This window comes from Ascaphus truei, chromosome 11, assembly GCF_040206685.1.
Source record: "Ascaphus truei isolate aAscTru1 chromosome 11, aAscTru1.hap1, whole genome shotgun sequence".
Lineage (NCBI taxonomy): Eukaryota > Metazoa > Chordata > Amphibia > Anura > Ascaphidae > Ascaphus > Ascaphus truei.
The window spans coordinates 54,245,062-54,272,866 of record NC_134493.1 but is presented as its reverse complement, the minus strand read 5'-3'; the positions used below and the strand labels follow the sequence as shown (position 1 = coordinate 54,272,866).

At 63.1% G+C, this 27,805-nt stretch overlaps 1 protein-coding gene across 1 annotated transcript in view; it reads right to left on the bottom strand.

Moving 5' to 3' along the window:
* Window positions 1-27,805, bottom strand: part of XPO6 (exportin 6) — a 50,003-nt gene that overhangs the window by 4,703 nt on the left and 17,495 nt on the right. The window contains 8 exon segments of the mRNA XM_075566377.1: window positions 5,344-5,511; window positions 5,729-5,847; window positions 7,710-7,865; window positions 7,979-8,165; window positions 8,517-8,663; window positions 8,760-8,904; window positions 9,031-9,123; window positions 9,563-9,722. Coding sequence (XP_075422492.1) covers window positions 5,344-5,511; window positions 5,729-5,847; window positions 7,710-7,865; window positions 7,979-8,165; window positions 8,517-8,663; window positions 8,760-8,904; window positions 9,031-9,123; window positions 9,563-9,722 — 1,175 coding nt within the window.

Here is a 27,805-nt window from a genome sequence, read left to right as displayed (position 1 = left end):
TTGGGTGTGCATGGGGGGGGGAGACCGCAACAGAGGGTGGCTGTACCAGGGTGACATTCTTCTCTCTCAGTTTTTTGGAGGGAAGTCCAGAAGTCGCTGCCAGAGCAGGGTCAGTGACCTCTCCTACGGCCTCGGGGGGGGACGGGACGGGACCTGAGCCCTCAAGGGCCCCGCTGAGGTAGGCTCAGCAGGACAGGGTGTTTTGGCAGAGGGAAAAGCAGGTGCAGGAGCTGGTGTAGATCATATTGCCCTTGGGGCAGCGGCTCCTTGCACAGATGGCATCTAACTGCCTTTGTGCCCTAGTACACCTTGTATACAATGCCCCTGTAAGGGACCCAAATGGTCCCCTCCGCAGACTCTGTGCTCCCTTGCAGCAGCAGTTGCACCTCCCGCCTAAATGAGAGCACGTGCCTCGGCGCCCTGTCCCTGCAGCCCAGCGGTATTTTGTTATGGGAGACTTGATGTCTCCCAGGGCTTGCGGGTGCATGAAGCAGTACGGGGGGAAGGGGGGGCACATTTGACAGTTTGATTGTGCTCAAGCCTTCCAGGGGTTCAATGGCGATATAGGTCCCCCTACTGCAATGCCCTTCTGCACCAGGGTGTGGGTGGCAGCCAGCGTACAGAGGAAGAATACACCCTCCCCATACATCTTCCTGGCTGCCACCACTGCAGAGGGGCCAACTAGTCCAGTCACATAAGCCTCAATGCCTTGGCTAGGTGATTATAGGCCCCTCAGCCCATGTTTCCCGCTTGGGCTGGTTGGGGCCCCAGAGTTGTTGCTGGGACCTGCACCTATGATGTAGCTGGGGGCACAGGAGTTAAGCTACCAGCCGGAGCTGGGGGAGGTGCATCCAGGGCACTGGGTGTACCAGGCAGAGGGCTGTGGCCATGGTTAGTGCTGCCAGTTTGTCCCCTTAGGCATGATATAAGCCTTCGTGTCAGGGGAGGAGGTAGTGCCCCGGGTGAGGGGTGCAGGGAGGAGCTGTCCCTTTATGTGCTAATTAGCGCCCCCTCTGGTAAGGGAGGAAAACAGGCAGTTTATATATAAAAAAAATAAATAATAAAACCTGCAGGTCTTTTTTCCCCACCCTTGTTAATTCCTCTCCCCCCCTGCGAGAAGCTGCACCTCTCCCCTTCTCTCCCCCCCCTGCGAGAAGCTGCACCTCTGCCTCTCTCCCCCCCCTGCGAGAAGCTGCACCTCTGCCCTTCTCCCCCCCCCCTGCGAGAAGCTGCACCTCTGCCCTTCTCCCCCCCCCCCTGCGAGAAGCTGCACCTCTCTCCTTCTCCCCCCCCCCCCGGCGAGAAGCTGCACCTCTGCTCTTCTCTCCCCCCCCCCCCCCCGGCGAGAAGCTGCACCTCTGCCCTTCTCCCCCCCGGCGAGAAGCTGCACCCCTGCCCTTCTTCCCCCCCCCCCTGCGAGAAGCTGCACCTCTCCCCTTCTCCCCCCCCGGCGAGAAGCTGCACCTCTGCCCTTCTCCCCCCCCCCCCCCCGGCAAGAAGCTGCACCTCTGCCCTTCTCCCTCCCCCCCCGGCAAGAAGCTGCACCTCTGCCCTTCTCCCCCCCCCCCCCCCCCCCCGGCGGGAAGCTGCACCTCTGCCCTTCTACCCCCCCCCCCCCGGCGAGAAGCTGCACCTCTGCCCTTCTCCCCCCCCCCTTGGCGAGAAGCTGCACCTCTGCCCTTCTCCCCCCTCCCCCTGCGAGAAGCTGCACCTCTGCCCTTCTCCCCCCTCCCCCTGCGAGAAGTTGCACCTCTGCCCTTCTCCCCCTCCCCCTGCGAGAAGCTGCACCTCTGCCCTTCTCCCCCCCCTCCCCCCTGCGAGAAGCTGCACCTCTGCCCTTCTCCCCCCGCGAGAAGCTGCACCTCTGCCCTTCTCCCCCCCCCTGCGAGAAGCTGCACCTCTGCCCTTCTCCCCCCCCCCTCTGCGAGAAGCTGCACTTCTCTCTCTCTCTCCCCCCCCCCGGCGAGAAGCTGCACCTCTGCCCTTCTCCTCCCCCTCCCCCCTGCGAGAAGCTGCACCTCTGCCCTTCCCCCCCCCCCGCGAGAAGCTGCACCTCTGCCCTTCTCCCCCCCCCCCCCCCGGCGAGAAGCTGCACCTCTGCCCTTCTCCCCCCCCCCCCGGCGAGAAGCTGCACCTCTGCCCTCCCCCCCCCCCGGCGAGAAGCTGCACCTCTGCCCTTCTCCCCCCCCCCCCCCCCCCCCCACCCGGCGAGAAGCTGCACCTCTGCCCTTTCCCCCCCCCACCCCCCCCCCCCCCGGCGAGAAGCTGCACCTCTGCCCTTCTCCCCCCCCCCCCGGCGAGAAGCTGCACCTCTGCCCTTCTCCCCCTCCCCCCTGCGAGAAGCTGCACCTCTGCCCTTCTCCCCCTCCGCCTGCGAGAAGCTGCACCTCTGCCCTTCTCCCCCTCCCCCTCCCGCCTGCGAGAAGCTGCACCTCTGCCCTTCTCCCCCCTCCCCCCTGCGAGAAGCTGCACTCTGCCCTTCTCCCTCCCCCCCCCGGCGAGAAGCTGCACCTCTGCCCTTCTCCCCCCCCTCCCCCCCCGGCGAGAAGCTGCACCTCTGCCCTTCTCCCTCCCCCCACCCCGGCGAGTAGCTGCACCTCTGCCACTCTCCCCCCCCCCCCCGGCGAGGAGCTGCACCTCTGCCCTTCTCCCCCCCCCCCCCCCCCCCCCCGGCGAGAAGCTGCACCTCTGCCCTTCTCCCCTCCCTCGCCCCCGCCCCCGCGAGAAGCTGCACCTCTGCCCTTCTCCCCCCCCTCCCCCCCCGGCGAGAAGCTGCACCTCTGCCCTTCTCCCCCCCCCCCCCCCCCCCCGGCGAGTAGCTGCACCTCTGCCCCTCTCCCCCCCCACCGGCGAGGAGCTGCAACTCTGCCCTTCTCCCTCCCGCCCCCCCGGCGAGAAGCTGCACCTCTGCCCCCCTCTCCCCCCCCCTGCGAGAAGCTATAACCTCTGCCCTTCTCCCCCACCCCCCCCCGGCGAGAAACTGCACCTCTGCCCTTCTTTCCCCCCCACCCCCAGCGAGAAGCTGCACCTCTGCCCCTCTCCCCCCCCCTGCGAGAAGCTATACCTCTGCCCTTCTCCCCCACCCCCCCCCCCCCCCGGCGAGAAACTGCACCTCTGCCCTTCTTCCCCCCCCACCCCCAGCGAGAAGCTGCACCTCTGCCCTTCTCCCCCCCCCGCCGAGAAGCTGCACCTCTGCCCTTCTTCCTCCCCCCCCCCAGCGAGAAGCTGCACCTCTGCCCTTCTCCCTCCCCCCCCCCCAAGCGAGAAGCTGCACCTCTGCCCTTCTTCCCCCCCCCCCCAGCGAGAAGCTGCACCTCTGCCCTTCTCCCTCCCCCCCCCGACGAGAAGCTGCACCTCTTGCCCTTCTCCCTCCCCCCCCCCCCTGCGAGAAGCTGCAACTCTGCCTTTCTCCCTCCCCCCCCGGCGAGAAGCTGCACCTCTGCCCTTCTCCCCCCCCCCCCCGGCGAGAAGCTGCACCTCTGCCCTTCTCCCCCCCCCCCCCCTGCGAGAAGCTGCAACTCTGCTCCTCTTCCCCCCCCGCGAGAAGCTGCACCTCTGCCCTTCTCCCCCCCCCCCCCCCCCGGCGAGAAGCTGCACCTCTGCCTTTCTCCCTCCCCCCCGGCGAGAAGCTGCACCTCTGCCCTTCTCCCCCCCCCCCCCCCTGTGAGAAGCTGCACCTCTGCCTTTCTCCCCCCCCCGGCGAAAAGCTGCACCTCTGCCCTTTTCCTCCTCCCCCCCCCCCCGGCGAGAAGCTGCACCTCTGCCCTTCTCCCTACCCCCCAGCGAGAAGCTGCAACTCTGCCCTTCTCCCTACCCCCCCAGCGAGAAGCTGCACCTCTGCTCTTCTCCTCCCCCCCCACCCCCGGCGAGAAGCTGCACCTCTGCCCTTCTCCCCCCCCCCCGCGAGAAGCTGCACCTCTGCCCTCCCCCCCCCCCCGGCGAGAAGCTGCACCTCTGCCCATCTCTCTCCCCCCCCCCCCCCCCCTGGCGAGAAGCTGCACCTCTGCCTTCAAACCCCCCTCCCCGAGAAGCTGCACCTCTGCCCTCCCCCCCCCCGGCGAGAAGCTGCACCTCTGCCCTTCTCCCTCCCCCCCCCCCGCCGAGAAGCTGCACCTCTGCCCTTCTCCCTCCCCCCCCCGCCGAGAAGCTGCACCTCTGCCCTTCTCTCACCCCCCCCCCCCGGCGAGAAGCTGCACCTCTGCCCCCCCTCCCCCCCCCGGCGAGAAGCTGCACCTCTGCCCTTCTCCCTCCCCCCCGCCGAGAAGCTGCACCTCTGCCCTTCTCCCTCCCCCCCCCTGCGAGAAGCTGCACCTCTGCCCTTCTCCCCCCCCCCCCCCCCGCCGAGAAGCTGCATCTCTGCACTTTTTTTTTAAACAATAGAGCTTCCACATCAAATAAAGAACTCAACTTAAAATAAAGCGAGTCCAAAGAAACACAACCAACCTGTGGCGGGGGAGGGGTGAGGGGACTGAGGCAGTGGCGGGGGAGGGGTGAGGGGACAGAGGCAGTGGCGGGGGAGGGATGAGGGGACAGGCAGTGGTGGGGGAGGGGACTGTTGCAGTGGGGGGGAGGGGACTGAGGCAGTGGCGGGGGAGGGGACTGAGGTAGTGGCAGGGGAGGGGACTGATGCAGTAGCGGGGGAGGGGACTGATGCAGTGGCGGGGGAGGGATGAGGGGACTGAGGCAGTGGCGGGGGAGGGGACTGAGGCTGCCGTTACAAGCCCAGTCAGAGTAGGGCTGTGCTGGGTTGAAAATCACTTCAGCCTTTTGGGGGTTCGGGGGGGAAGGTGGGGAGAAAATAAAACTCGTTTCAATGACATTGTTTAAGCAATTGTTTGGGAGCTCTTTACACGTGCTCCCAAAAACAGAGGAAGAGGAGGGCTGGCGGAGGAAGAGGAGGGCTGGCGGAGGAAGAGGAGGGCTGACGGAGGAAGAAGAGGGCTGGCGGAGGAAGAGGAGGGCTGGCGGAGGAAGAGGAGGGCTGGCGGAGGAAGAGGAGGGCTGGCGGAGGAAGAGGAGGGCTGGCGGAGGAAGAGGAGGGCTGGCGGAGGAAGAGGAGGGCTGGCGGAGGAAGAGAAGGGCTGGCGGAGGAAGAGGAGGGCTGGCGGAGGAAGAGGAGGGCTGGCGGAGGAAGAGGAGGGCTGGCGGAGGAAGAGGAGGGCTGGCGGAGGAAGAGGAGGGCTGGCGGAGGAAGAGGAGGGCTGGCGGAGGAAGAGGAGGGGGGCAGGGGGGAGTATAGTAGTATATACAGGATTCACACCCCATCCCCCCCTTCCGCATAGTTGGGGTCTCTAGATATTTGCCTACCCTAGTCACCCACACACCTGTGCCCCTCCTGGTTACCTCGGCAATGATGGGGTACAGCTGCTCCATGCAGAGCGACAGGATGCTGGGCAGGAAGGGTTTGAAGGCCTGGCCAGGCTCCTGCACCACCACCTGCAGGATCTTCACAAATTTCTCCACCACGTGGCAGCCCGCGCTGCCCTCCTGCAGGATACTCTCTGCCAGCTGCTCCTGCAGAGTGAGAGAGATGCACAGGAAAACTGAGGGGCACAGGACATCAATCATTCTCATAGTAACCCATGGATGAACCCTTTCCCTCTACACTCCTTGGGGGGGGCCACCAACATGTCACGTTTTCAGGGTAACCCTGCTCCAGCACAGGTGGCCCCATCAGTGGCTCAGCCACGGTTGCTGGCCGAGAGCAGTGCCGCCGTGGTGGGGTCGCTCACCTGGTGAACATGTTGAGGAAGGTCTGGATGATCTGCTCCGTGAAGGGCACCCCCATCTGCACCCGCAGACCCTGGAACAGGGCGAGGAAGAAGCTGAGCATCTCTTCCGTCACATCTGTGAGAGAACAGACGTCACCAGGCTGCTAATCCAAATGGTGGCCTCAAACACGTCCAACCCATGTGTACATTGTAACGCGCCAACGTATCCCGCAGCACCGTGCAATGGAGGTACAGAGTGATGCATTACATGCACAGATACAGAACGCAAGGAGGACGCAGGACTCGGGATGGAGTTTGGCCCAGACGATCCCAGTAAGGTATGGGTGGGGGGGGGGGAGGGTTTGGATAGCATGGAGTTTGGCCCAGCCTATCCCAGTAAGGTATGGGGGGGGGGGTGGGAGGGTTTGGATAGCATGGAGTTGGGTCCAGTCGCACAGCTGGTCCCAGTAGGCTTTGGGGGGGCGCACAGATTTTCAGGGTATGCCAGATAGGCTGTCTTGAAAAGGCGAGTTTTGGAATGTCTGAATGCTTGGGGGAGTCCGGCTGTGCGTGGTATGGAATTCCAGAGAGGGGGCAGCACGGGAGAAGTCTTGTGGGTGGTTGTAAGGAGGTAATAAGTTAGGCGAGATGGATGCCAAGGGCCAAACCGAGGGGTGGTTAGGGGTATATACGGGGATGATATTTAAGAGGGGGCAGCGTTGAGTGCTTTGTAGGTCAGAACTAGTGTTTTACATGTTTAAAGGAGAATTAGTAAGGAGAAATGGCCCTTAGCTTTAGCTGCGAGTATGCACTTGCCCACTTTTCTTAGTGCTGCCTTGATGGTGTAGACTTGCAGGGGTGAGCAAACTTTTTTTTTGGTTAAGAAACCCCAAGTGAAATTCTGAGGAACCCCCAATCATCTTCTAATAGCAACTCTGTGATCAGATGCATTGCAAATTCTTCTATGTTTGATACCATTTTGAAATGACCAGAAAATTGCAGGGAACCGGTCATGATAACGTCATGAGATATTATGTATTTTAATCCATCTGGTGCTTCAGGGGTTAATGTGGGTACGGTTTGATTTGAGGAAAAATACAAAGAGACGTTTTATGGCCCGCTCGCCCCTTGGCCAGGCCTGGTTGTCCCTTGGCCAGGCCCTGTTGTAGTACTGTTAGAATCTAGAGATGTAAGTAAATGATGGGTCTCCTAAAACTCATGCGAACAGAACCCTGGCTCAAGGTATTTCAAAGCTTAAAGTCGTTTGGTAGAGGTTTGGTTTTTCCCCACTGTCACAAAACGGTCACTCTACCAGCCGAATTACGACGGGATTGGGTTTATGCTGGTTCCATGAGGAAAGAAGGGATTTAAGTCTGGGAAAAGATGATGAAAATTCGATTCCAACCGAGGTGTGTTTGGACTAAACGTGTGAGATCTCCTGCTCCTGAACCAGTGGCCTTTCTGGGGGCAATCTATGGCATTTGGTAATGTATAGGGTTTTCTGTCTGTGTTTATCCTTTTTATTTTGAGAAACGGTTCTCCATTTATTTGTAATTGTATGTTCTTGTAATACTTTTTTTCTGTAATCCAAGCACTGTATATTTTTATATATTAAAACATTTAATAAGTGATGCTTTGGGCTCTGAATGAACTGCTGCACGCTCTGGAGAGAGTATTTACGTTTTCAAACACATTTTTACTACAACTGATTTTTGCGTGTTAAAGGGCACAGTTTTTTCTATAATAAACAGGGACCTGGGACCCTGGCAAATATTAATTTTACATCTTATTTGCATATCCCAAGTGGTGGCAGTTTGGTCCCATAAAGGACAACATACTTCCGTTGGCTCTGAAGCATTTTGGACCTCTTTGGTTCATTAAAATGAACACACACGGTTATATACTTAATGTGAAAAATATTGATGCCACTTATTTCAGGCCACTTTACATTGGTGTCTCTCAGCCACCTTGCACACACCGAGTACCTGACTGGCTTACCCGACTGGTGGATGTAGGTGGGGAAGAGGGTGAGGGATAGCTGTGCTGCGTCCTGCATGGACTGGTAACAGATTTGCCGGGACTTGGTGCCCTCGCCGGAGATGTTCTCTACGGCGTCCCTCAGCACACCAAGGGTCTGACAGATGATACGCTTAGCTGTAGGGAGGAAATACAGACTGGCTTAGTAAACATGGGGGAGAAAGAGGTGGGGGGGGGGGGGGGAAGAGGCAGGGGAAAGAGGGGTGGGGGATTTGGCACAGGGGACTCACTGGGCTCCAGCTGCCCCTTGCGCTGGGGGGGAGCACTGCCCTTCAGCTGCCGGTACTCCCGGGTAAGGGCGCTCAGCAGGGTGGCGTGGTGACTGGAGCGCTCCCCCCACTGCTGGTCGCTCTCTTGCAGACTGGGCCAGGGGAGGAGGAGGACGTTGGAGAGAGCGCGGCAGAGCAGCAACTGAGCCTGGGGAGCAGCCAGCGCCTCCCCCCGCGCCGCTTTAAAATGAAGTCATCTTCCATCCAAACCTCCACCTGGTATAGAAACATATGCAGAGCATTGCACCTTCTGTGGTGGAGCATCGCGCCATTAACGAGGACTCCGGGGGCACGCCTACATTAACCCCTTCCCATCTAAAGGGCAGCAGAATATTCAGTCACTAAACCCAACCCTTGCCAGCGCCCTGCAGAGCGTCGCTCCTTCAATCCCTGCCCCGCAGAGCCGTACTCCAGCAGAGGCGCCATTAACCCCTGCCCTGCTAAACCAGCAGCCATCCATCCCATTAACCCGTCCCCTGCCAAGGCCCCGGCTCCTCACCTCTTCCGGCAGCCGCTGAGCCGAGCTGTCCGTGACCCGGCTGAACACCTTTTGCACGGCGGGGATGTTTAACAGGAACACTGGCCTCACCGTCGTGGCTACCGAGACCAGCAGATGGCACGCGGACAGCAGCAACTTGTCTTGTACCTGGACGGCGAGAGGAAAGGGGGGGGAGGTGTCCTCAGCGCGAAACGCAACAGGGTAGAGCCACCCAATGTCCCCGTCACCCTCCTCCCATCTCACCTTGGTGCTGATGAGTGGAGCCAGGGCCTCCATCGCCGTAGAGATGATGGAGACAAACTGCTGCGGGTTCTGCCGCTGCACCTCGCTGTAAAAGCGCGCCAGCCAATGGGAGTAAGCCTGCAGCGCTGCCAGGGCCTGGGCGTGCCTGCCAGAGCCGGGTGGGGAAAGAGGGAAGGACAAGGAGGGTAAGGCGGGCAGCTTACAAATCTCAAGTCACTGTTAATGGCCCCCTCTTAAGGGACGGGATAAACAAAAATGGCTGGATACTCACACATCGACCAGGTCAGGCTTGAGCACGGACGGCACGGCTGTCTCCATGTTGTACAGCTTAATCTGAGAGCCATACAAGGTAACTTTAACCAACCTGAGACGGAAACGAGACAGGAAGCGTTCATGTTTAACAAAATATGGCCGTGCGCATGCGTGCCACAGGAAGGGGGTCACAGGCGGCAAGGGCCCGGCGGCAGGAGGTCACAGGTGGCAGGGTGTTAGCTTGGCGACAGAGGGAGAGATGGTAGGGTGAGAGATGGTAGGGTGAGAGATGGTAGGGTGAGAGATGGTAGGGTGAGAGATGGTAGGGTGAGAGATGGTAGGGTGAGAGATGGTAGGGTGAGAGATGGTAGGGTGAGAGATGGTAGGGTGAGAGATGGTAGGGTGAGAGATGGTAGGGTGAGAGATGGTAGGGTGAGAGATGGTAGGGTGAGAGATGGTAGGGTATCTTGGTGACAGAGATAGGAGTGTATATGTAGTGAGAAGCAGGTGACAAGCGAGCCGTGCACATGTAAGGCGCCCCGCAGCGTTACCTCTCCACCACGGTCAGCGCGTCGTTGAACCTGGCCTCGAACATGTCCCCTATGAAATACTCGGCGAGCCGCCCCACGGCCTGCAGGAGGGAGCTGAGGTCGCGCAGCGAGCAGTGTAACCTGCGGCAGTCATTCTCCGCCGTCACATTCAGACGCTGCTCTGTGGGGACGAAGCAGGACGGTCACTGCGCTCATCAAGATGCAAGCAAACCCAGCGATTACCGGGACAATCCCTCCGAGGGGCAAAGGGAACTCATTAAGAACTTTAAATAAAGCATTAAAAATACTTCTAGGGGGCGGATTTCAGTTAAAAAAAAAAAAAAAAGTACCACCCACCCAGATGTGACCAGTAACCATGTCACTGCCATTAGTACACTTTGCCCCTAGGAGGGACTGACCCCTTAACCATGTCACTGCCATTAGTACACTTTGTCCCTAGGAGGGACTGACCCCTTAACCATGTCACTGCCATTAGTACACTTTGCCCCTAGGTGGGACTGACCCCTTAAACATGTCACTGCCATTAGTACACTTTGCCCCTAGGTGGGACTGACCCCTTAAACATGTCACTGCCATTAGTACACTTTGCTCCTAGGAGGGACTGACCCCTTAACCATGTCACTGCCATTAGTACACTTTGCCCCTAGGTGGGACTGACCCCTTAACCATGTCACTGCCATTAGTACACTTTGCCCCTAGGTGGGACTGACCCCTTAACCATGTCACTGCCATTAGTACACTTTGCCCCTAGGAGAGAGACTGACCCCTTAACCATGTCACTGCCATTAGTACACTTTGCCCCTAGGAGGGACTGACCCCTTAACCATGTCACTGCCATTAGTACACTTTGCCCCTAGGTGGGACTGACCCCTTAACCATGTCACTGCCATTAGTACACTTTGCCCCTAGGTGGGACTGACCCCTTAACCATGTCACTGCCAACTTCCAGGAGACATGCCTTCAAGATGGCTGCTCATCACCACCGTTCCTAATCCAGACATCCTCCTTTTACCAACTTGAATAGTTGGTTTCACCTACTGTGGATTGCAGCCCAAGCTAAGGGTTCTCTTTAGAGACCCGTATTACTTTGAACCTCTCCCCGGAAGTAAGGACATCTGTATATATCAAGGCTGCCTCCCCCCACCCTCCCCCCCACTATATGTAGTGGGTTGTGTTGTTTACAGAGACTGCAATGCCTGCATCATCCTGCAGAGGGAGCCCTGTGTTCTATATACTGGGACAGGCTCTCAGACAGGCTATTCTCAGCAGATTGTAAGCCTCACCACTGAATATTTCTATTCCCTTTGCTTGTTTTGGGAACACAAAGAATCTTTCAGTGACTTGTCTAAGCTCTGAGCCCAGTGTTGATACTGTGACTGTCCTTGTTGCAAACATGTCTGGATATGATGGAGTGGAGGATGAGATAATCATTTAGCACAATGTGAGGCAATAGAAGAATTCTTGGAGACGCGAGTCAGTGATGAGCAGAATATGACTTCTCTATGCGGAAAGAGTCTGGGGCAGCACCAGAGCCAGAAACTCCTCTCAGAGAGCGGGGACAGAAATCAGATCTGCTCATTCCCACGATACGTCTGAGCGGCACTCAGCGGCAAAACTGTACAGCCTGGAGGCTGGGGCTGAATCTGCTCTCTGCCGGGACACCTCCCAACCTCTGGGGCCCTGTATCTGCTCTCTGCCGGGACCCCCTCCCAACCTCTGGGGCTGAATCTGCTCTCTGCCGGGACACCTCCCAACCTCTGGGGCTGAATCTGCTCTCTGCCGGGACACCTCCCAACCTCTGGGGCCGTGTATCTGCTCTCTGCCGGGACTCCCTCCCAACCTCTGGGGCCCTGTATCTGCTCTCTGCCGGGACTCCCTCCCAACCTCTGGGGCCCTGTATCTGCTCTCTGCCGGGACCCCTCCCAACCTCTGGGGCCCTGTATCTGCTCTCTGCCGGGACCCCCTCCCAACCTCTGGGGCCGTGTATCTGATCTCTGCCGGGACACCTCCCAACCTCTGGGGCCCTGTATCTGCTCTCTGCCGGAACTCCCTCCCAACCTCTGGGGCCCTGTATCTGCTCTCTGCCGGGACTCCCTCCCAACCTCTGGGGCCCTGTATCTGCTCTCTGCCGGGACCCCTCCCAACCTCTGGGGCCCTGTATCTGCTCTCTGCCGGGACCCCTCCCAACCTCTGGGGCCCTGTATCTGCTCTCTGCCGGGACCCCTCCCAACCTCTGGGGCCGTAATTCTGCTCTCTGCCGGGACTCCCTCCCAACCTCTGGGGCCCTGTATCTGCTCTCTGCCGGGACACCTCCCAACCTCTGGGCCCTGTATCTGCTCTCTGCCGGGACACCTCCCAACCTCTGGGGCCCTGTATCTGCTCTCTGCCGGGACACCTCCCAACCTCTGGGGCCCTGTATCTGCTCTCTGCCGGGACTCCCTCCCAACCTCTGGGGCCCTGTATCTGCTCTCTGCCGGGACTCCCTCCCAACCTCTGGGGCCCTGTATCTGCTCTCTGCCGGGACACCTCCCAACCTCTGGGCCCTGTATCTGCTCTCTGCCGGGACACCTCCCAACCTCTGGGGCCCTGTATCTGCTCTCTGCCGGGACACCTCCCAACCTCTGGGGCCGTGTATCTGCTCTCTGCCGGGACTCCCTCCCAACCTCTGGGGCCCTGTATCTGCTCTCTGCCGGGACCCCTCCCAACCTCTGGGGCCCTGTATCTGCTCTCTGCCGGGACCCCTCCCAACCTCTGGGGCCGTGTATCTGCTCTCTGCCGGGACACCTCCCAACCTCTGGGGCCCTGTATCTGCTCTCTGCCGGGACACCTCCCAACCTCTGGGGCCCTGTATCTGCTCTCTGCCGGGACACCTCCCAACCTCTGGGGCCCTGTATCTGCTCTCTGCCGGGACACCTCCCAACCTCTGGGGCCCTGTATCTGCTCTCTGCCGGGACACCTCCCAACCTCTGGGGCCCTGTATCTGCTCTCTGCCGGGACTCCCTCCCAACCTCTGGGGCCCTGTATCTGCTCTCTGCCGGGACACCTCCCAACCTCTGGGGCCCTGTATCTGCTCTCTGCCGGGACTCCCTCCCAACCTCTGGGGCCCTGTATCTGCTCTCTGCCGGGACACCTCCCAACCTCTGGGGCCCTGTATCTGCTCTCTGCCGGGACACCTCCCAACCTCTGGGGCCCTGTATCTGCTCTCTGCCGGGACACCCTCCCAACCTCTGGGGCCCTGTATCTGCTCTCTGCCGGGACTCCCTCCCAACCTCTGGGGCCCTGTATCTGCTCTCTGCCGGGACACCTCCCAACCTCTGGGGCCCTGTATCTGCTCTCTGCCGGGACACCTCCCAACCTCTGGGCCCTGTATCTGCTCTCTGCCGGGACACCTCCCAACCTCTGGGGCCGTGTATCTGCTCTCTGCCGGGACTCCTCCCAACCTCTGGGGCCCTGTATCTGCTCTCTGCCGGGACACCTCCCAACCTCTGGGGCCCTGTATCTGCTCTCTGCCGGGACACCTCCCAACCTCTGGGGCCCTGTATCTGCTCTCTGCCGGGACCCCTCCCAACCTCTGGGGCCCTGTATCTGCTCTCTGCCGGGACCCCTCCCAACCTCTGGGGCCGTGTATCTGCTCTCTGCCGGGACCCCTCCCAACCTCTGGGGCCCTGTATCTGCTCTCTGCCGGGACCCCTCCCAACCTCTGGGGCCCTGTATCTGCTCTCTGCCGGGACTCCTCCCAACCTCTGGGGCCCTGTATCTGCTCTCTGCCGGGACTCCCCCCAACCTCTGGGGCCCTGTATCTGCTCTCTGCCGGGACTCCTCCCAACCTCTGGGGCCCTGTATCTGCTCTCTGCCGGGACTCCCTCCCAACCTCTGGGGCCCTGTATCTGCTCTCTGCCGGGACCCCTCCCAACCTCTGGGGCCGTGTATCTGCTCTCTGCCGGGACACCTCCCAACCTCTGGGGCCGTGTATCTGCTCTCTGCCGGGACACCTCCCAACCTCTGGGGCCGTGTATCTGCTCTCTGCCGGGATACCTCCCAACCTCTGGGGCCCTGTATCTGCTCTCTGCCGGGATACCTCCCAACCTCTGGGGCCGTATATCTGCTCTCTGCCGGGACACCTCCCAACCTCTGGGGCCCTGTATCTGCTCTCTGCCGGGACCCCCTCCCAACCTCTGGGGCCCTGTATCTGCTCTCTGCCGGGACACCTCCCAACCTCTGGGGCCCTGTATCTGCTCTCTGCCGGGACACCTCCCAACCTCTGGGGCCCTGTATCTGCTCTCTGCCGGGACCCCTCCCAACCTCTGGGGCCCTGTATCTGCTCTCTGCCGGGACTCCCTCCCAACCTCTGGGGCCCTGTATCTGCTCTCTGCCGGGACACCTCCCAACCTCTGGGGCCCTGTATCTGCTCTCTGCCGGGACTCCCTCCCAACCTCTGGGGCCCTGTATCTGCTCTCTGCCGGGACACCTCCCAACCTCTGGGGCCCTGTATCTGCTCTCTGCCGGGACTCCCTCCCAACCTCTGGGGCCCTGTATCTGCTCTCTGCCGGGACACCTCCCAACCTCTGGGGCCCTGTATCTGCTCTCTGCCGGGACACCTCCCAACCTCTGGGGCCCTGTATCTGCTCTCTGCCGGGACACCCTCCCAACCTCTGGGGCCCTGTATCTGCTCTCTGCCGGGACTCCCTCCCAACCTCTGGGGCCCTGTATCTGCTCTCTGCCGGGACACCTCCCAACCTCTGGGGCCCTGTATCTGCTCTCTGCCGGGACACCTCCCAACCTCTGGGCCCTGTATCTGCTCTCTGCCGGGACACCTCCCAACCTCTGGGGCCGTGTATCTGCTCTCTGCCGGGACTCCTCCCAACCTCTGGGGCCCTGTATCTGCTCTCTGCCGGGACACCTCCCAACCTCTGGGGCCCTGTATCTGCTCTCTGCCGGGACACCTCCCAACCTCTGGGGCCCTGTATCTGCTCTCTGCCGGGACCCCTCCCAACCTCTGGGGCCCTGTATCTGCTCTCTGCCGGGACCCCTCCCAACCTCTGGGGCCGTGTATCTGCTCTCTGCCGGGACCCCTCCCAACCTCTGGGGCCCTGTATCTGCTCTCTGCCGGGACCCCTCCCAACCTCTGGGGCCCTGTATCTGCTCTCTGCCGGGACCCCTCCCAACCTCTGGGGCCCTGTATCTGCTCTCTGCCGGGACCCCTCCCAACCTCTGGGGCCGTGTATCTGCTCTCTGCCGGGACACCTCCCAACCTCTGGGGCCCTGTATCTGCTCTCTGCCGGGACACCTCCCAACCTCTGGGGCCCTGTATCTGCTCTCTGCCGGGACACCTCCCAACCTCTGGGGCCCTGTATCTGCTCTCTGCCGGGACACCTCCCAACCTCTGGGGCCCTGTATCTGCTCTCTGCCGGGACACCTCCCAACCTCTGGGGCCCTGTATCTGCTCTCTGCCGGGACTCCCTCCCAACCTCTGGGGCCCTGTATCTGCTCTCTGCCGGGACACCTCCCAACCTCTGGGGCCCTGTATCTGCTCTCTGCCGGGACACCTCCCAACCTCTGGGGCCCTGTATCTGCTCTCTGCCGGGACTCCCTCCCAACCTCTGGGGCCCTGTATCTGCTCTCTGCCGGGACACCTCCCAACCTCTGGGGCCCTGTATCTGCTCTCTGCCGGGACTCCCTCCCAACCTCTGGGGCCCTGTATCTGCTCTCTGCCGGGACACCTCCCAACCTCTGGGGCCCTGTATCTGCTCTCTGCCGGGACACCTCCCAACCTCTGGGGCCCTGTATCTGCTCTCTGCCGGGACACCTCCCAACCTCTGGGGCCCTGTATCTGCTCTCTGCCGGGACACCCTCCCAACCTCTGGGGCCCTGTATCTGCTCTCTGCCGGGACTCCCTCCCAACCTCTGGGGCCCTGTATCTGCTCTCTGCCGGGACACCTCCCAACCTCTGGGGCCCTGTATCTGCTCTCTGCCGGGACACCTCCCAACCTCTGGGGCCCTGTATCTGCTCTCTGCCGGGACACCTCCCAACCTCTGGGCCCTGTATCTGCTCTCTGCCGGGACACCTCCCAACCTCTGGGGCCGTGTATCTGCTCTCTGCCGGGACTCCTCCCAACCTCTGGGGCCCTGTATCTGCTCTCTGCCGGGACACCTCCCAACCTCTGGGGCCCTGTATCTGCTCTCTGCCGGGACACCTCCCAACCTCTGGGGCCCTGTATCTGCTCTCTGCCGGGACCCCTCCCAACCTCTGGGGCCCTGTATCTGCTCTCTGCCGGGACCCCTCCCAACCTCTGGGGCCGTGTATCTGCTCTCTGCCGGGACCCCTCCCAACCTCTGGGGCCCTGTATCTGCTCTCTGCCGGGACCCCTCCCAACCTCTGGGGCCCTGTATCTGCTCTCTGCCGGGACTCCTCCCAACCTCTGGGGCCCTGTATCTGCTCTCTGCCGGGACTCCCCCCAACCTCTGGGGCCCTGTATCTGCTCTCTGCCGGGACTCCTCCCAACCTCTGGGGCCCTGTATCTGCTCTCTGCCGGGACTCCCTCCCAACCTCTGGGGCCCTGTATCTGCTCTCTGCCGGGACCCCTCCCAACCTCTGGGGCCGTGTATCTGCTCTCTGCCGGGACACCTCCCAACCTCTGGGGCCGTGTATCTGCTCTCTGCCGGGACACCTCCCAACCTCTGGGGCCGTGTATCTGCTCTCTGCCGGGACACCTCCCAACCTCTGGGGCCCTGTATCTGCTCTCTGCCGGGATACCTCCCAACCTCTGGGGCCGTATATCTGCTCTCTGCCGGGACACCTCCCAACCTCTGGGGCCCTGTATCTGCTCTCTGCCGGGACCCCCTCCCAACCTCTGGGGCCCTGTATCTGCTCTCTGCCGGGACACCTCCCAACCTCTGGGGCCCTGTATCTGCTCTCTGCCGGGACACCTCCCAACCTCTGGGGCCCTGTATCTGCTCTCTGCCGGGACCCCTCCCAACCTCTGGGGCCCTGTATCTGCTCTCTGCCGGGACTCCCTCCCAACCTCTGGGGCCCTGTATCTGCTCTCTGCCGGGACACCTCCCAACCTCTGGGGCCCTGTATCTGCTCTCTGCCGGGACTCCCTCCCAACCTCTGGGGCCCTGTATCTGCTCTCTGCCGGGACACCTCCCAACCTCTGGGGCCCTGTATCTGCTCTCTGCCGGGACTCCCTCCCAACCTCTGGGGCCCTGTATCTGCTCTCTGCCGGGACACCTCCCAACCTCTGGGGCCCTGTATCTGCTCTCTGCCGGGACACCTCCCAACCTCTGGGGCCCTGTATCTGCTCTCTGCCGGGACACCCTCCCAACCTCTGGGGCCCTGTATCTGCTCTCTGCCGGGACTCCCTCCCAACCTCTGGGGCCCTGTATCTGCTCTCTGCCGGGACACCTCCCAACCTCTGGGGCCCTGTATCTGCTCTCTGCCGGGACACCTCCCAACCTCTGGGCCCTGTATCTGCTCTCTGCCGGGACACCTCCCAACCTCTGGGGCCGTGTATCTGCTCTCTGCCGGGACTCCTCCCAACCTCTGGGGCCCTGTATCTGCTCTCTGCCGGGACACCTCCCAACCTCTGGGGCCCTGTATCTGCTCTCTGCCGGGACACCTCCCAACCTCTGGGGCCCTGTATCTGCTCTCTGCCGGGACACCTCCCAACCTCTGGGGCCCTGTATCTGCTCTCTGCCGGGACCCCTCCCAACCTCTGGGGCCGTGTATCTGCTCTCTGCCGGGACCCCTCCCAACCTCTGGGGCCCTGTATCTGCTCTCTGCCGGGACCCCTCCCAACCTCTGGGGCCCTGTATCTGCTCTCTGCCGGGACCCCTCCCAACCTCTGGGGCCCTGTATCTGCTCTCTGCCGGGACCCCTCCCAACCTCTGGGGCCGTGTATCTGCTCTCTGCCGGGACACCTCCCAACCTCTGGGGCCCTGTATCTGCTCTCTGCCGGGACACCTCCCAACCTCTGGGGCCCTGTATCTGCTCTCTGCCGGGACACCTCCCAACCTCTGGGGCCCTGTATCTGCTCTCTGCCGGGACACCTCCCAACCTCTGGGGCCCTGTATCTGCTCTCTGCCGGGACACCTCCCAACCTCTGGGGCCCTGTATCTGCTCTCTGCCGGGACTCCCTCCCAACCTCTGGGGCCCTGTATCTGCTCTCTGCCGGGACACCTCCCAACCTCTGGGGCCCTGTATCTGCTCTCTGCCGGGACACCTCCCAACCTCTGGGGCCCTGTATCTGCTCTCTGCCGGGACTCCCTCCCAACCTCTGGGGCCCTGTATCTGCTCTCTGCCGGGACACCTCCCAACCTCTGGGGCCCTGTATCTGCTCTCTGCCGGGACTCCCTCCCAACCTCTGGGGCCCTGTATCTGCTCTCTGCCGGGACACCTCCCAACCTCTGGGGCCCTGTATCTGCTCTCTGCCGGGACACCTCCCAACCTCTGGGGCCCTGTATCTGCTCTCTGCCGGGACACCCTCCCAACCTCTGGGGCCCTGTATCTGCTCTCTGCCGGGACTCCCTCCCAACCTCTGGGGCCCTGTATCTGCTCTCTGCCGGGACACCTCCCAACCTCTGGGGCCCTGTATCTGCTCTCTGCCGGGACACCTCCCAACCTCTGGGCCCTGTATCTGCTCTCTGCCGGGACACCTCCCAACCTCTGGGGCCGTGTATCTGCTCTCTGCCGGGACTCCTCCCAACCTCTGGGGCCCTGTATCTGCTCTCTGCCGGGACACCTCCCAACCTCTGGGGCCCTGTATCTGCTCTCTGCCGGGACCCCTCCCAACCTCTGGGGCCCTGTATCTGCTCTCTGCCGGGACCCCTCCCAACCTCTGGGGCCCTGTATCTGCTCTCTGCCGGGACCCCTCCCAACCTCTGGGGCCGTGTATCTGCTCTCTGCCGGGACCCCTCCCAACCTCTGGGGCCCTGTATCTGCTCTCTGCCGGGACCCCTCCCAACCTCTGGGGCCCTGTATCTGCTCTCTGCCGGGACTCCTCCCAACCTCTGGGGCCCTGTATCTGCTCTCTGCCGGGACTCCCCCCAACCTCTGGGGCCCTGTATCTGCTCTCTGCCGGGACTCCTCCCAACCTCTGGGGCCCTGTATCTGCTCTCTGCCGGGACTCCCTCCCAACCTCTGGGGCCCTGTATCTGCTCTCTGCCGGGACCCCTCCCAACCTCTGGGGCCGTGTATCTGCTCTCTGCCGGGACACCTCCCAACCTCTGGGGCCGTGTATCTGCTCTCTGCCGGGACACCTCCCAACCTCTGGGGCCCTGTATCTGCTCTCTGCCGGGACACCTCCCAACCTCTGGGGCCCTGTATCTGCTCTCTGCCGGGACACCTCCCAACCTCTGGGGCCCTGTATCTGCTCTCTGCCGGGACACCTCCCAACCTCTGGGGCCCTGTATCTGCTCTCTGCCGGGACTCCCTCCCAACCTCTGGGGCCCTGTATCTGCTCTCTGCCGGGACACCTCCCAACCTCTGGGGCCCTGTATCTGCTCTCTGCCGGGACTCCCTCCCAACCTCTGGGGCCCTGTATCTGCTCTCTGCCGGGACACCTCCCAACCTCTGGGGCCCTGTATCTGCTCTCTGCCGGGACACCTCCCAACCTCTGGGCCCTGTATCTGCTCTCTGCCGGGACACCCTCCCAACCTCTGGGGCCCTGTATCTGCTCTCTGCCGGGACTCCCTCCCAACCTCTGGGGCCCTGTATCTGCTCTCTGCCGGGACACCTCCCAACCTCTGGGGCCCTGTATCTGCTCTCTGCCGGGACACCTCCCAACCTCTGGGCCCTGTATCTGCTCTCTGCCGGGACACCTCCCAACCTCTGGGGCCGTGTATCTGCTCTCTGCCGGGACTCCTCCCAACCTCTGGGGCCTGTATCTGCTCTCTGCCGGGACACCTCCCAACCTCTGGGGCCCTGTATCTGCTCTCTGCCGGGACCCTCCCAACCTCTGGGGCCCTGTATCTGCTCTCTGCCGGGACCCCTCCCAACCTCTGGGGCCTGTATCTGCTCTCTGCCGGGACCCCTCCCAACCTCTGGGGCCGTGTATCTGCTCTCTGCCGGGACCCCTCCCAACCTCTGGGGCCCTGTATCTGCTCTCTGCCGGGACCCCTCCCAACCTCTGGGGCCCTGTATCTGCTCTCTGCCGGGACTCCTCCCAACCTCTGGGGCCCTGTATCTGCTCTCTGCCGGGACTCCCCCAACCTCTGGGGCCCTGTATCTGCTCTCTGCCGGGACTCCTCCCAACATCTGGGGCCCTGTATCTGCTCTCTGCCGGGACTCCCTCCCAACCTCTGGGGCCCTGTATCTGCTCTCTGCCGGGACCCCTCCCAACCTCTGGGGCCGTGTATCTGCTCTCTGCCGGGACCCCTCCCAACCTCTGGGGCCGTGTATCTGCTCTCTGCCGGGACACCTCCCAACCTCTGGGGCCGTGTATCTGCTCTCTGCCGGGACACCTCCCAACCTCTGGGGCCCTGTATCTGCTCTCTGCCGGGACACCCTCCAACCTCTGGGGCCGTATATCTGCTCTCTGCCGGGACACCTCCCAACCTCTGGGGCCCTGTATCTGCTCTCTGCCGGGACCCCCTCCCAACCTCTGGGGCCCTGTATCTGCTCTCTGCCGGACACCTCCCAACCTCTGGGGCCCTGTATCTGCTCTCTGCCGGGACACCTCCCAACCTCTGGGGCCCTGTATCTGCTCTCTGCCGGGACACCTCCCAACCTCTGGGGCCCTGTATCTGCTCTCTGCCGGGACACCTCCCAACCTCTGGGCCCTGTATCTGCTCTCTGCCGGGACCCCCTCCCAACCTCTGGGGCCCTGTATCTGCTCTCTGCCGGGACACCTCCCAACCTCTGGGGCCCTGTATCTGCTCTCTGCCGGGACACCTCCCAACCTCTGGGGCCCTGTATCTGCTCTCTGCCGGGACTCCCTCCCAACCTCTGGGGCCGTGTATCTGCTCTCTGCCGGGACTCCCTCCCAACCTCTGGGGCCCTGTATCTGCTCTCTGCCGGGACACCTCCCAACCTCTGGGCCCTGTATCTGCTCTCTGCCGGGACCCCCTCCCAACCTCTGGGGCCCTGTATCTGCTCTCTGCCGGGACACCTCCCAACCTCTGGGGCCCTGTATCTGCTCTCTGCCGGGACACCTCCCAACCTCTGGGGCCCTGTATCTGCTCTCTGCCGGGACTCCCTCCCAACCTCTGGGGCCGTGTATCTGCTCTCTGCCGGGACTCCCTCCCAACCTCTGGGGCCCTGTATCTGCTCTCTGCCGGGACACCTCCCAACCTCTGGGCCCTGTATCTGCTCTCTGCCGGGACACCTCCCAACCTCTGGGGCCCTGTATCTGCTCTCTGCCGGGACCCCTCCCAACCTCTGGGGCCCTGTATCTGCTCTCTGCCGGGACCCCTCCCAACCTCTGGGGCCCTGTATCTGCTCTCTGTCGGGACCCCTCCCAACCTCTGGGGCCCTGTATCTGCTCTCTGCCGGGACCCCTCCCAACCTCTGGGGCCCTGTATCTGCTCTCTGCCGGGACACCTCCCAACCTCTGGGGCCCTGTATCTGCTCTCTGCCGGGACACCTCCCAACCTCTGGGGCCGTGTATCTGCTCTCTGCCGGGACCCCCTCCCAACCTCTGGGGCCCTGTATCTGCTCTCTGCCGGGACACCTCCCAACCTCTGGGGCCCTGTATCTGCTCTCTGCCGGGACACCTCCCAACCTCTGGGGCCGTGTATCTGATCTCTGCCGGGACACCTCCCAACCTCTGGGGCCCTGTATCTGCTCTCTGCCGGGACTCCCTCCCAACCTCTGGGGCCCTGTATCTGCTCTCTGCCGGGACTCCCTCCCAACCTCTGGGGCCCTGTATCTGCTCTCTGCCGGGACCCCTCCCAACCTCTGGGGCCCTGTATCTGCTCTCTGCCGGGACCCCTCCCAACCTCTGGGGCCCTGTATCTGCTCTCTGCCGGGACCCCTCCCAACCTCTGGGGCCGTAATTCTGCTCTCTGCCGGGACTCCCTCCCAACCTCTGGGGCCCTGTATCTGCTCTCTGCCGGGACACCTCCCAACCTCTGGGCCCTGTATCTGCTCTCTGCCGGGACACCTCCCAACCTCTGGGGCCCTGTATCTGCTCTCTGCCGGGACACCTCCCAACCTCTGGGGCCCTGTATCTGCTCTCTGCCGGGACTCCCTCCCAACCTCTGGGGCCCTGTATCTGCTCTCTGCCGGGACTCCCTCCCAACCTCTGGGCCCTGTATCTGCTCTCTGCCGGGACACCTCCCAACCTCTGGGGCCCTGTATCTGCTCTCTGCCGGGACACCTCCCAACCTCTGGGGCCCTGTATCTGCTCTCTGCCGGGACACCTCCCAACCTCTGGGGCCGTGTATCTGCTCTCTGCCGGGACACCTCCCAACCTCTGGGGCCCTGTATCTGCTCTCTGCCGGGACTCCCTCCCAACCTCTGGGGCCCTGTATCTGCTCTCTGCCGGGACACCTCCCAACCTCTGGGGCCCTGTATCTGCTCTCTGCCGGGACCCCTCCCAACCTCTGGGGCCGTGTATCTGCTCTCTGCCGGGACACCTCCCAACCTCTGGGGCCCTGTATCTGCTCTCTGCCGGGACACCTCCCAACCTCTGGGGCCCTGTATCTGCTCTCTGCCGGGACACCTCCCAACCTCTGGGCCCTGTATCTGCTCTCTGCCGGGACACCTCCCAACCTCTGGGGCCCTGTATCTGCTCTCTGCAGGGACACCTCCCAACCTCTGGGGCCCTGTATCTGCTCTCTGCCGGGACTCCCTCCCAACCTCTGGGGCCCTGTATCTGCTCTCTGCCGGGACACCTCCCAACCTCTGGGGCCCTGTATCTGCTCTCTGCCGGGACACCTCCCAACCTCTGGGGCCGTGTATCTGCTCTCTGCCGGGACACCTCCCAACCTCTGGGGCCCTGTATCTGCTCTCTGCCGGGACTCCCTCCCAACCTCTGGGGCCCTGTATCTGCTCTCTGCCGGGACACCTCCCAACCTCTGGGGTCCTGTATCTGCTCTCTGCCGGGACACCTCCCAACCTCTGGGGCCGTGTATCTGCTCTCTGCCGGGACTCCCTCCCAACCTCTGGGGCCCTGTATCTGCTCTCTGCCGGGACCCCTCCCAACCTCTGGGGCCCTGTATCTGCTCTCTGCCGGGACCCCTCCCAACCTCTGGGGCCGTGTATCTGCTCTCTGCCGGGACACCTCCCAACCTCTGGGGCCCTGTATCTGCTCTCTGCCGGGACACCTCCCAACCTCTGGGGCCCTGTATCTGCTCTCTGCCGGGACACCTCCCAACCTCTGGGGCCCTGTATCTGCTCTCTGCCGGGACACCTCCCAACCTCTGGGGCCCTGTATCTGCTCTCTGCCGGGACACCTCCCAACCTCTGGGGCCCTGTATCTGCTCTCTGCCGGGACTCCCTCCCAACCTCTGGGGCCCTGTATCTGCTCTCTGCCGGGACACCTCCCAACCTCTGGGGCCCTGTATCTGCTCTCTGCCGGGACTCCCTCCCAACCTCTGGGGCCCTGTATCTGCTCTCTGCCGGGACACCTCCCAACCTCTGGGGCCCTGTATCTGCTCTCTGCCGGGACACCTCCCAACCTCTGGGGCCCTGTATCTGCTCTCTGCCGGGACACCCTCCCAACCTCTGGGGCCCTGTATCTGCTCTCTGCCGGGACTCCCTCCCAACCTCTGGGGCCCTGTATCTGCTCTCTGCCGGGACACCTCCCAACCTCTGGGGCCCTGTATCTGCTCTCTGCCGGGACACCTCCCAACCTCTGGGCCCTGTATCTGCTCTCTGCCGGGACACCTCCCAACCTCTGGGGCCGTGTATCTGCTCTCTGCCGGGACTCCTCCCAACCTCTGGGGCCCTGTATCTGCTCTCTGCCGGGACACCTCCCAACCTCTGGGGCCCTGTATCTGCTCTCTGCCGGGACACCTCCCAACCTCTGGGGCCCTGTATCTGCTCTCTGCCGGGACCCCTCCCAACCTCTGGGGCCCTGTATCTGCTCTCTGCCGGGACCCCTCCCAACCTCTGGGGCCGTGTATCTGCTCTCTGCCGGGACCCCTCCCAACCTCTGGGGCCCTGTATCTGCTCTCTGCCGGGACCCCTCCCAACCTCTGGGGCCCTGTATCTGCTCTCTGTCGGGACCCCTCCCAACCTCTGGGGCCCTGTATCTGCTCTCTGCCGGGACCCCTCCCAACCTCTGGGGCCCTGTATCTGCTCTCTGCCGGGACACCTCCCAACCTCTGGGGCCCTGTATCTGCTCTCTGCCGGGACACCTCCCAACCTCTGGGGCCGTGTATCTGCTCTCTGCCGGGACCCCCTCCCAACCTCTGGGGCCCTGTATCTGCTCTCTGCCGGGACACCTCCCAACCTCTGGGGCCCTGTATCTGCTCTCTGCCGGGACTCCCTCCCAACCTCTGGGGCCGTGTATCTGCTCTCTGCCGGGACCCCCTCCCAACCTCTGGGGCCGTGTATCTGCTCTCTGCCGGGACCCCCTCCCAACCTCTGGGGCCCTGTATCTGCTCTCTGCCGGGACACCTCCAAACCTCTGGGGCCCTGTATCTGCTCTCTGCCGGGACCCCCTCCCAACCTCTGGGGCCCTGTATCTGCTCTCTGCCGGGACCCCCTCCCAACCTCTGGGGCCGTGTATCTGCTCTCTGCCGGGACACCTCCCAACCTCTGGGGCCCTTTATCTGCTCTCTGCCGGGACACCTCCCAACCTCTGGGGCCCTGTATCTGCTCTCTGCCGGGACCCCTCCCAACCTCTGGGGCCGTGTATCTGCTCTCTGCCGGGACTCCCTCCCAACCTCTGGGGCCGTGTATCTGCTCTCTGCCGGGACCCCTCCCAACCTCTGGGGCCGTGTATCTGCTCTCTGCCGGGACCCCCTCCCAACCTCTGGGGCCCTGTATCTGCTCTCTGCCGGGACACCTCCCAACCTCTGGGCCCTGTATCTGCTCTCTGCCGGGACACCTCCCAACCTCTGGGGCCCTGTATCTGCTCTCTGCCGGGACCCCTCCCAACCTCTGGGGCCCTGTATCTGCTCTCTGCCGGGACCCCTCCCAACCTCTGGGGCCCTGTATCTGCTCTCTGCCGGGACCCCTCCCAACCTCTGGGGCTCTGTATCTGCTCTCTGCCGGGACCCCTCCCAACCTCTGGGGCCCTGTATCTGCTCTCTGCCGGGACCCCTCCCAACCTCTGGGGCTCTGTATCTGCTCTCTGCCGGGACACCTCCCAACCTCTGGGGCCGTGTATCTGCTCTCTGCCGGGACCCCTCCCACCCTCTAGGGCCGTGTATCTGCTCTCTGCCGGGACCCCCTCCCAACCTCTGGGGCCGTGTATCTGCTCTCTGCCGGGACCCCCTCCCAACCTCTGGGGCCGTGTATCTGCTCTCTGCCGGGACTCCCTCCCAACCTCTGGGGCCGTGTATCTGCTCTCTGCCGGGACTCCCTCCCAACCTCTGGGGCCCTGTATCTGCTCTCTGCCGGGACTCCCTCCCAACCTCTGGGGCCGTGTATCTGCTCTCTGCCGGGACCCCTCCCAACCTCTGGGGCCCTGTATCTGCTCTCTGCCGGGACCCCTCCCAACCTCTGGGGCCCTGTATCTGCTCTCTGCCGGGACACCTCCCAACCTCTGGGGCCCTGTATCTGCTCTCTGCCGGGACCCCTCCCAACCTCTGGGGCCCTGTATCTGCTCTCTGCCGGGACCCCTCCCAACCTCTGGGGCCCTGTATCTGCTCTCTGCCGGGACCCCTCCCAACCTCTGGGGCTCTGTATCTGCTCTCTGCCGGGACACCTCCCAACCTCTGGGGCCGTGTATCTGCTCTCTGCCGGGACCCCTCCCAACCTCTGGGGCCCTGTATCTGCTCTCTGCCGGGACTCCCTCCCACCCTCTGGGGCCGTGTATCTGCTCTCTGCCGGGACTCCCTCCCAACCTCTGGGGCCGTGTATCTGCTCTCTGCCGGGACTCCCTCCCAACCTCTGGGGCCGTGTATCTGCTCTCTGCCGGGACTCCCTCCCAACCTCTGGGGCCCTGTATCTGCTCTCTGCCGGGACTCCCTCCCAACCTCTGGGGCCGTGTATCTGCTCTCTGCCGGGACCCCCTCCCAACCTCTGGGGCCCTGTATCTGCTCTCTGCCGGGACCCCTCCCAACCTCTGGGGCCCTGTATCTGCTCTCTGCCGGGACACCTCCCAACCTCTGGGGCCCTGTATCTGCTCTCTGCCGGGACCCCTCCCAACCTCTGGGGCCCTGTATCTGCTCTCTGCCGGGACCCCTCCCAACCTCTGGGGCCCTGTATCTGCTCTCTGCCGGGACCCCTCCCAACCTCTGGGGCTCTGTATCTGCTCTCTGCCGGGACACCTCCCAACCTCTGGGGCCGTGTATCTGCTCTCTGCCGGGACCCCTCCCAACCTCTGGGGCCCTGTATCTGCTCTCTGCCGGGACTCCCTCCCACCCTCTGGGGCCGTGTATCTGCTCTCTGCCGGGACTCCCTCCCAACCTCTGGGGCCGTGTATCTGCTCTCTGCCGGGACTCCCTCCCAACCTCTGGGGCCCTGTATCTGCTCTCTGCCGGGACTCCCTCCCAACCTCTGGGGCCCTGTATCTGCTCTCTGCCGGGACACCTCCCAACCTCTGGGGCCCTGTATCTGCTCTCTGCCGGGACTCCCTCCCAACCTCTGGGGCCCTGTATCTGCTCTCTGCCGGGACACCTCCCAACCTCTGGGGCCCTGTATCTGCTCTCTGCCGGGACTCCCTCCCAACCTCTGGGGCCCTGTATCTGCTCTCTGCCGGGACACCTCCCAACCTCTGGGGCCCTGTATCTGCTCTCTGCCGGGACTCCCTCCCAACCTCTGGGGCCCTGTATCTGCTCTCTGCCGGGACACCTCCCAACCTCTGGGGCCCTGTATCTGCTCTCTGCCGGGACACCTCCCAACCTCTGGGGCCCTGTATCTGCTCTCTCCCGGGACACCCTCCCAACCTCTGGGGCCCTGTATCTGCTCTCTGCCGGGACTCCCTCCCAACCTCTGGGGCCCTGTATCTGCTCTCTGCCGGGACACCTCCCAACCTCTGGGGCCCTGTATCTGCTCTCTGCCGGGACACCTCCCAACCTCTGGGCCCTGTATCTGCTCTCTGCCGGGACACCTCCCAACCTCTGGGGCCGTGTATCTGCTCTCTGCCGGGACTCCTCCCAACCTCTGGGGCCCTGTATCTGCTCTCTGCCGGGACACCTCCCAACCTCTGGGGCCCTGTATCTGCTCTCTGCCGGGACACCTCCCAACCTCTGGGGCCCTGTATCTGCTCTCTGCCGGGACCCCTCCCAACCTCTGGGGCCCTGTATCTGCTCTCTGCCGGGACCCCTCCCAACCTCTGGGGCCGTGTATCTGCTCTCTGCCGGGACCCCTCCCAACCTCTGGGGCCCTGTATCTGCTCTCTGCCGGGACTCCTCCCAACCTCTGGGGCCCTGTATCTGCTCTCTGCCGGGACACCTCCCAACCTCTGGGGCCCTGTATCTGCTCTCTGCCGGGACACCTCCCAACCTCTGGGGCCCTGTATCTGCTCTCTGCCGGGACCCCTCCCAACCTCTGGGGCCCTGTATCTGCTCTCTGCCGGGACTCCTCCCAACCTCTGGGGCCCTGTATCTGCTCTCTGCCGGGACTCCCCCCAACCTCTGGGGCCCTGTATCTGCTCTCTGCCGGGACTCCTCCCAACCTCTGGGGCCCTGTATCTGCTCTCTGCCGGGACTCCCTCCCAACCTCTGGGGCCCTGTATCTGCTCTCTGCCGGGACCCCTCCCAACCTCTGGGGCCGTGTATCTGCTCTCTGCCGGGACACCTCCCAACCTCTGGGGCCGTGTATCTGCTCTCTGCCGGGACACCTCCCAACCTCTGGGGCCGTGTATCTGCTCTCTGCCGGGACACCTCCCAACCTCTGGGGCCCTGTATCTGCTCTCTGCCGGGACACCTCCCAACCTCTGGGGCCGTATATCTGCTCTCTGCCGGGACACCTCCCAACCTCTGGGGCCCTGTATCTGCTCTCTGCCGGGACTCCCTCCCAACCTCTGGGGCCGTGTATCTGCTCTCTGCCGGGACCCCCTCCCAACCTCTGGGGCCCTGTATCTGCTCTCTGCCGGGACACCTCCAAACCTCTGGGGCCCTGTATCTGCTCTCTGCCGGGACCCCCTCCCAACCTCTGGGGCCCTGTATCTGCTCTCTGCCGGGACC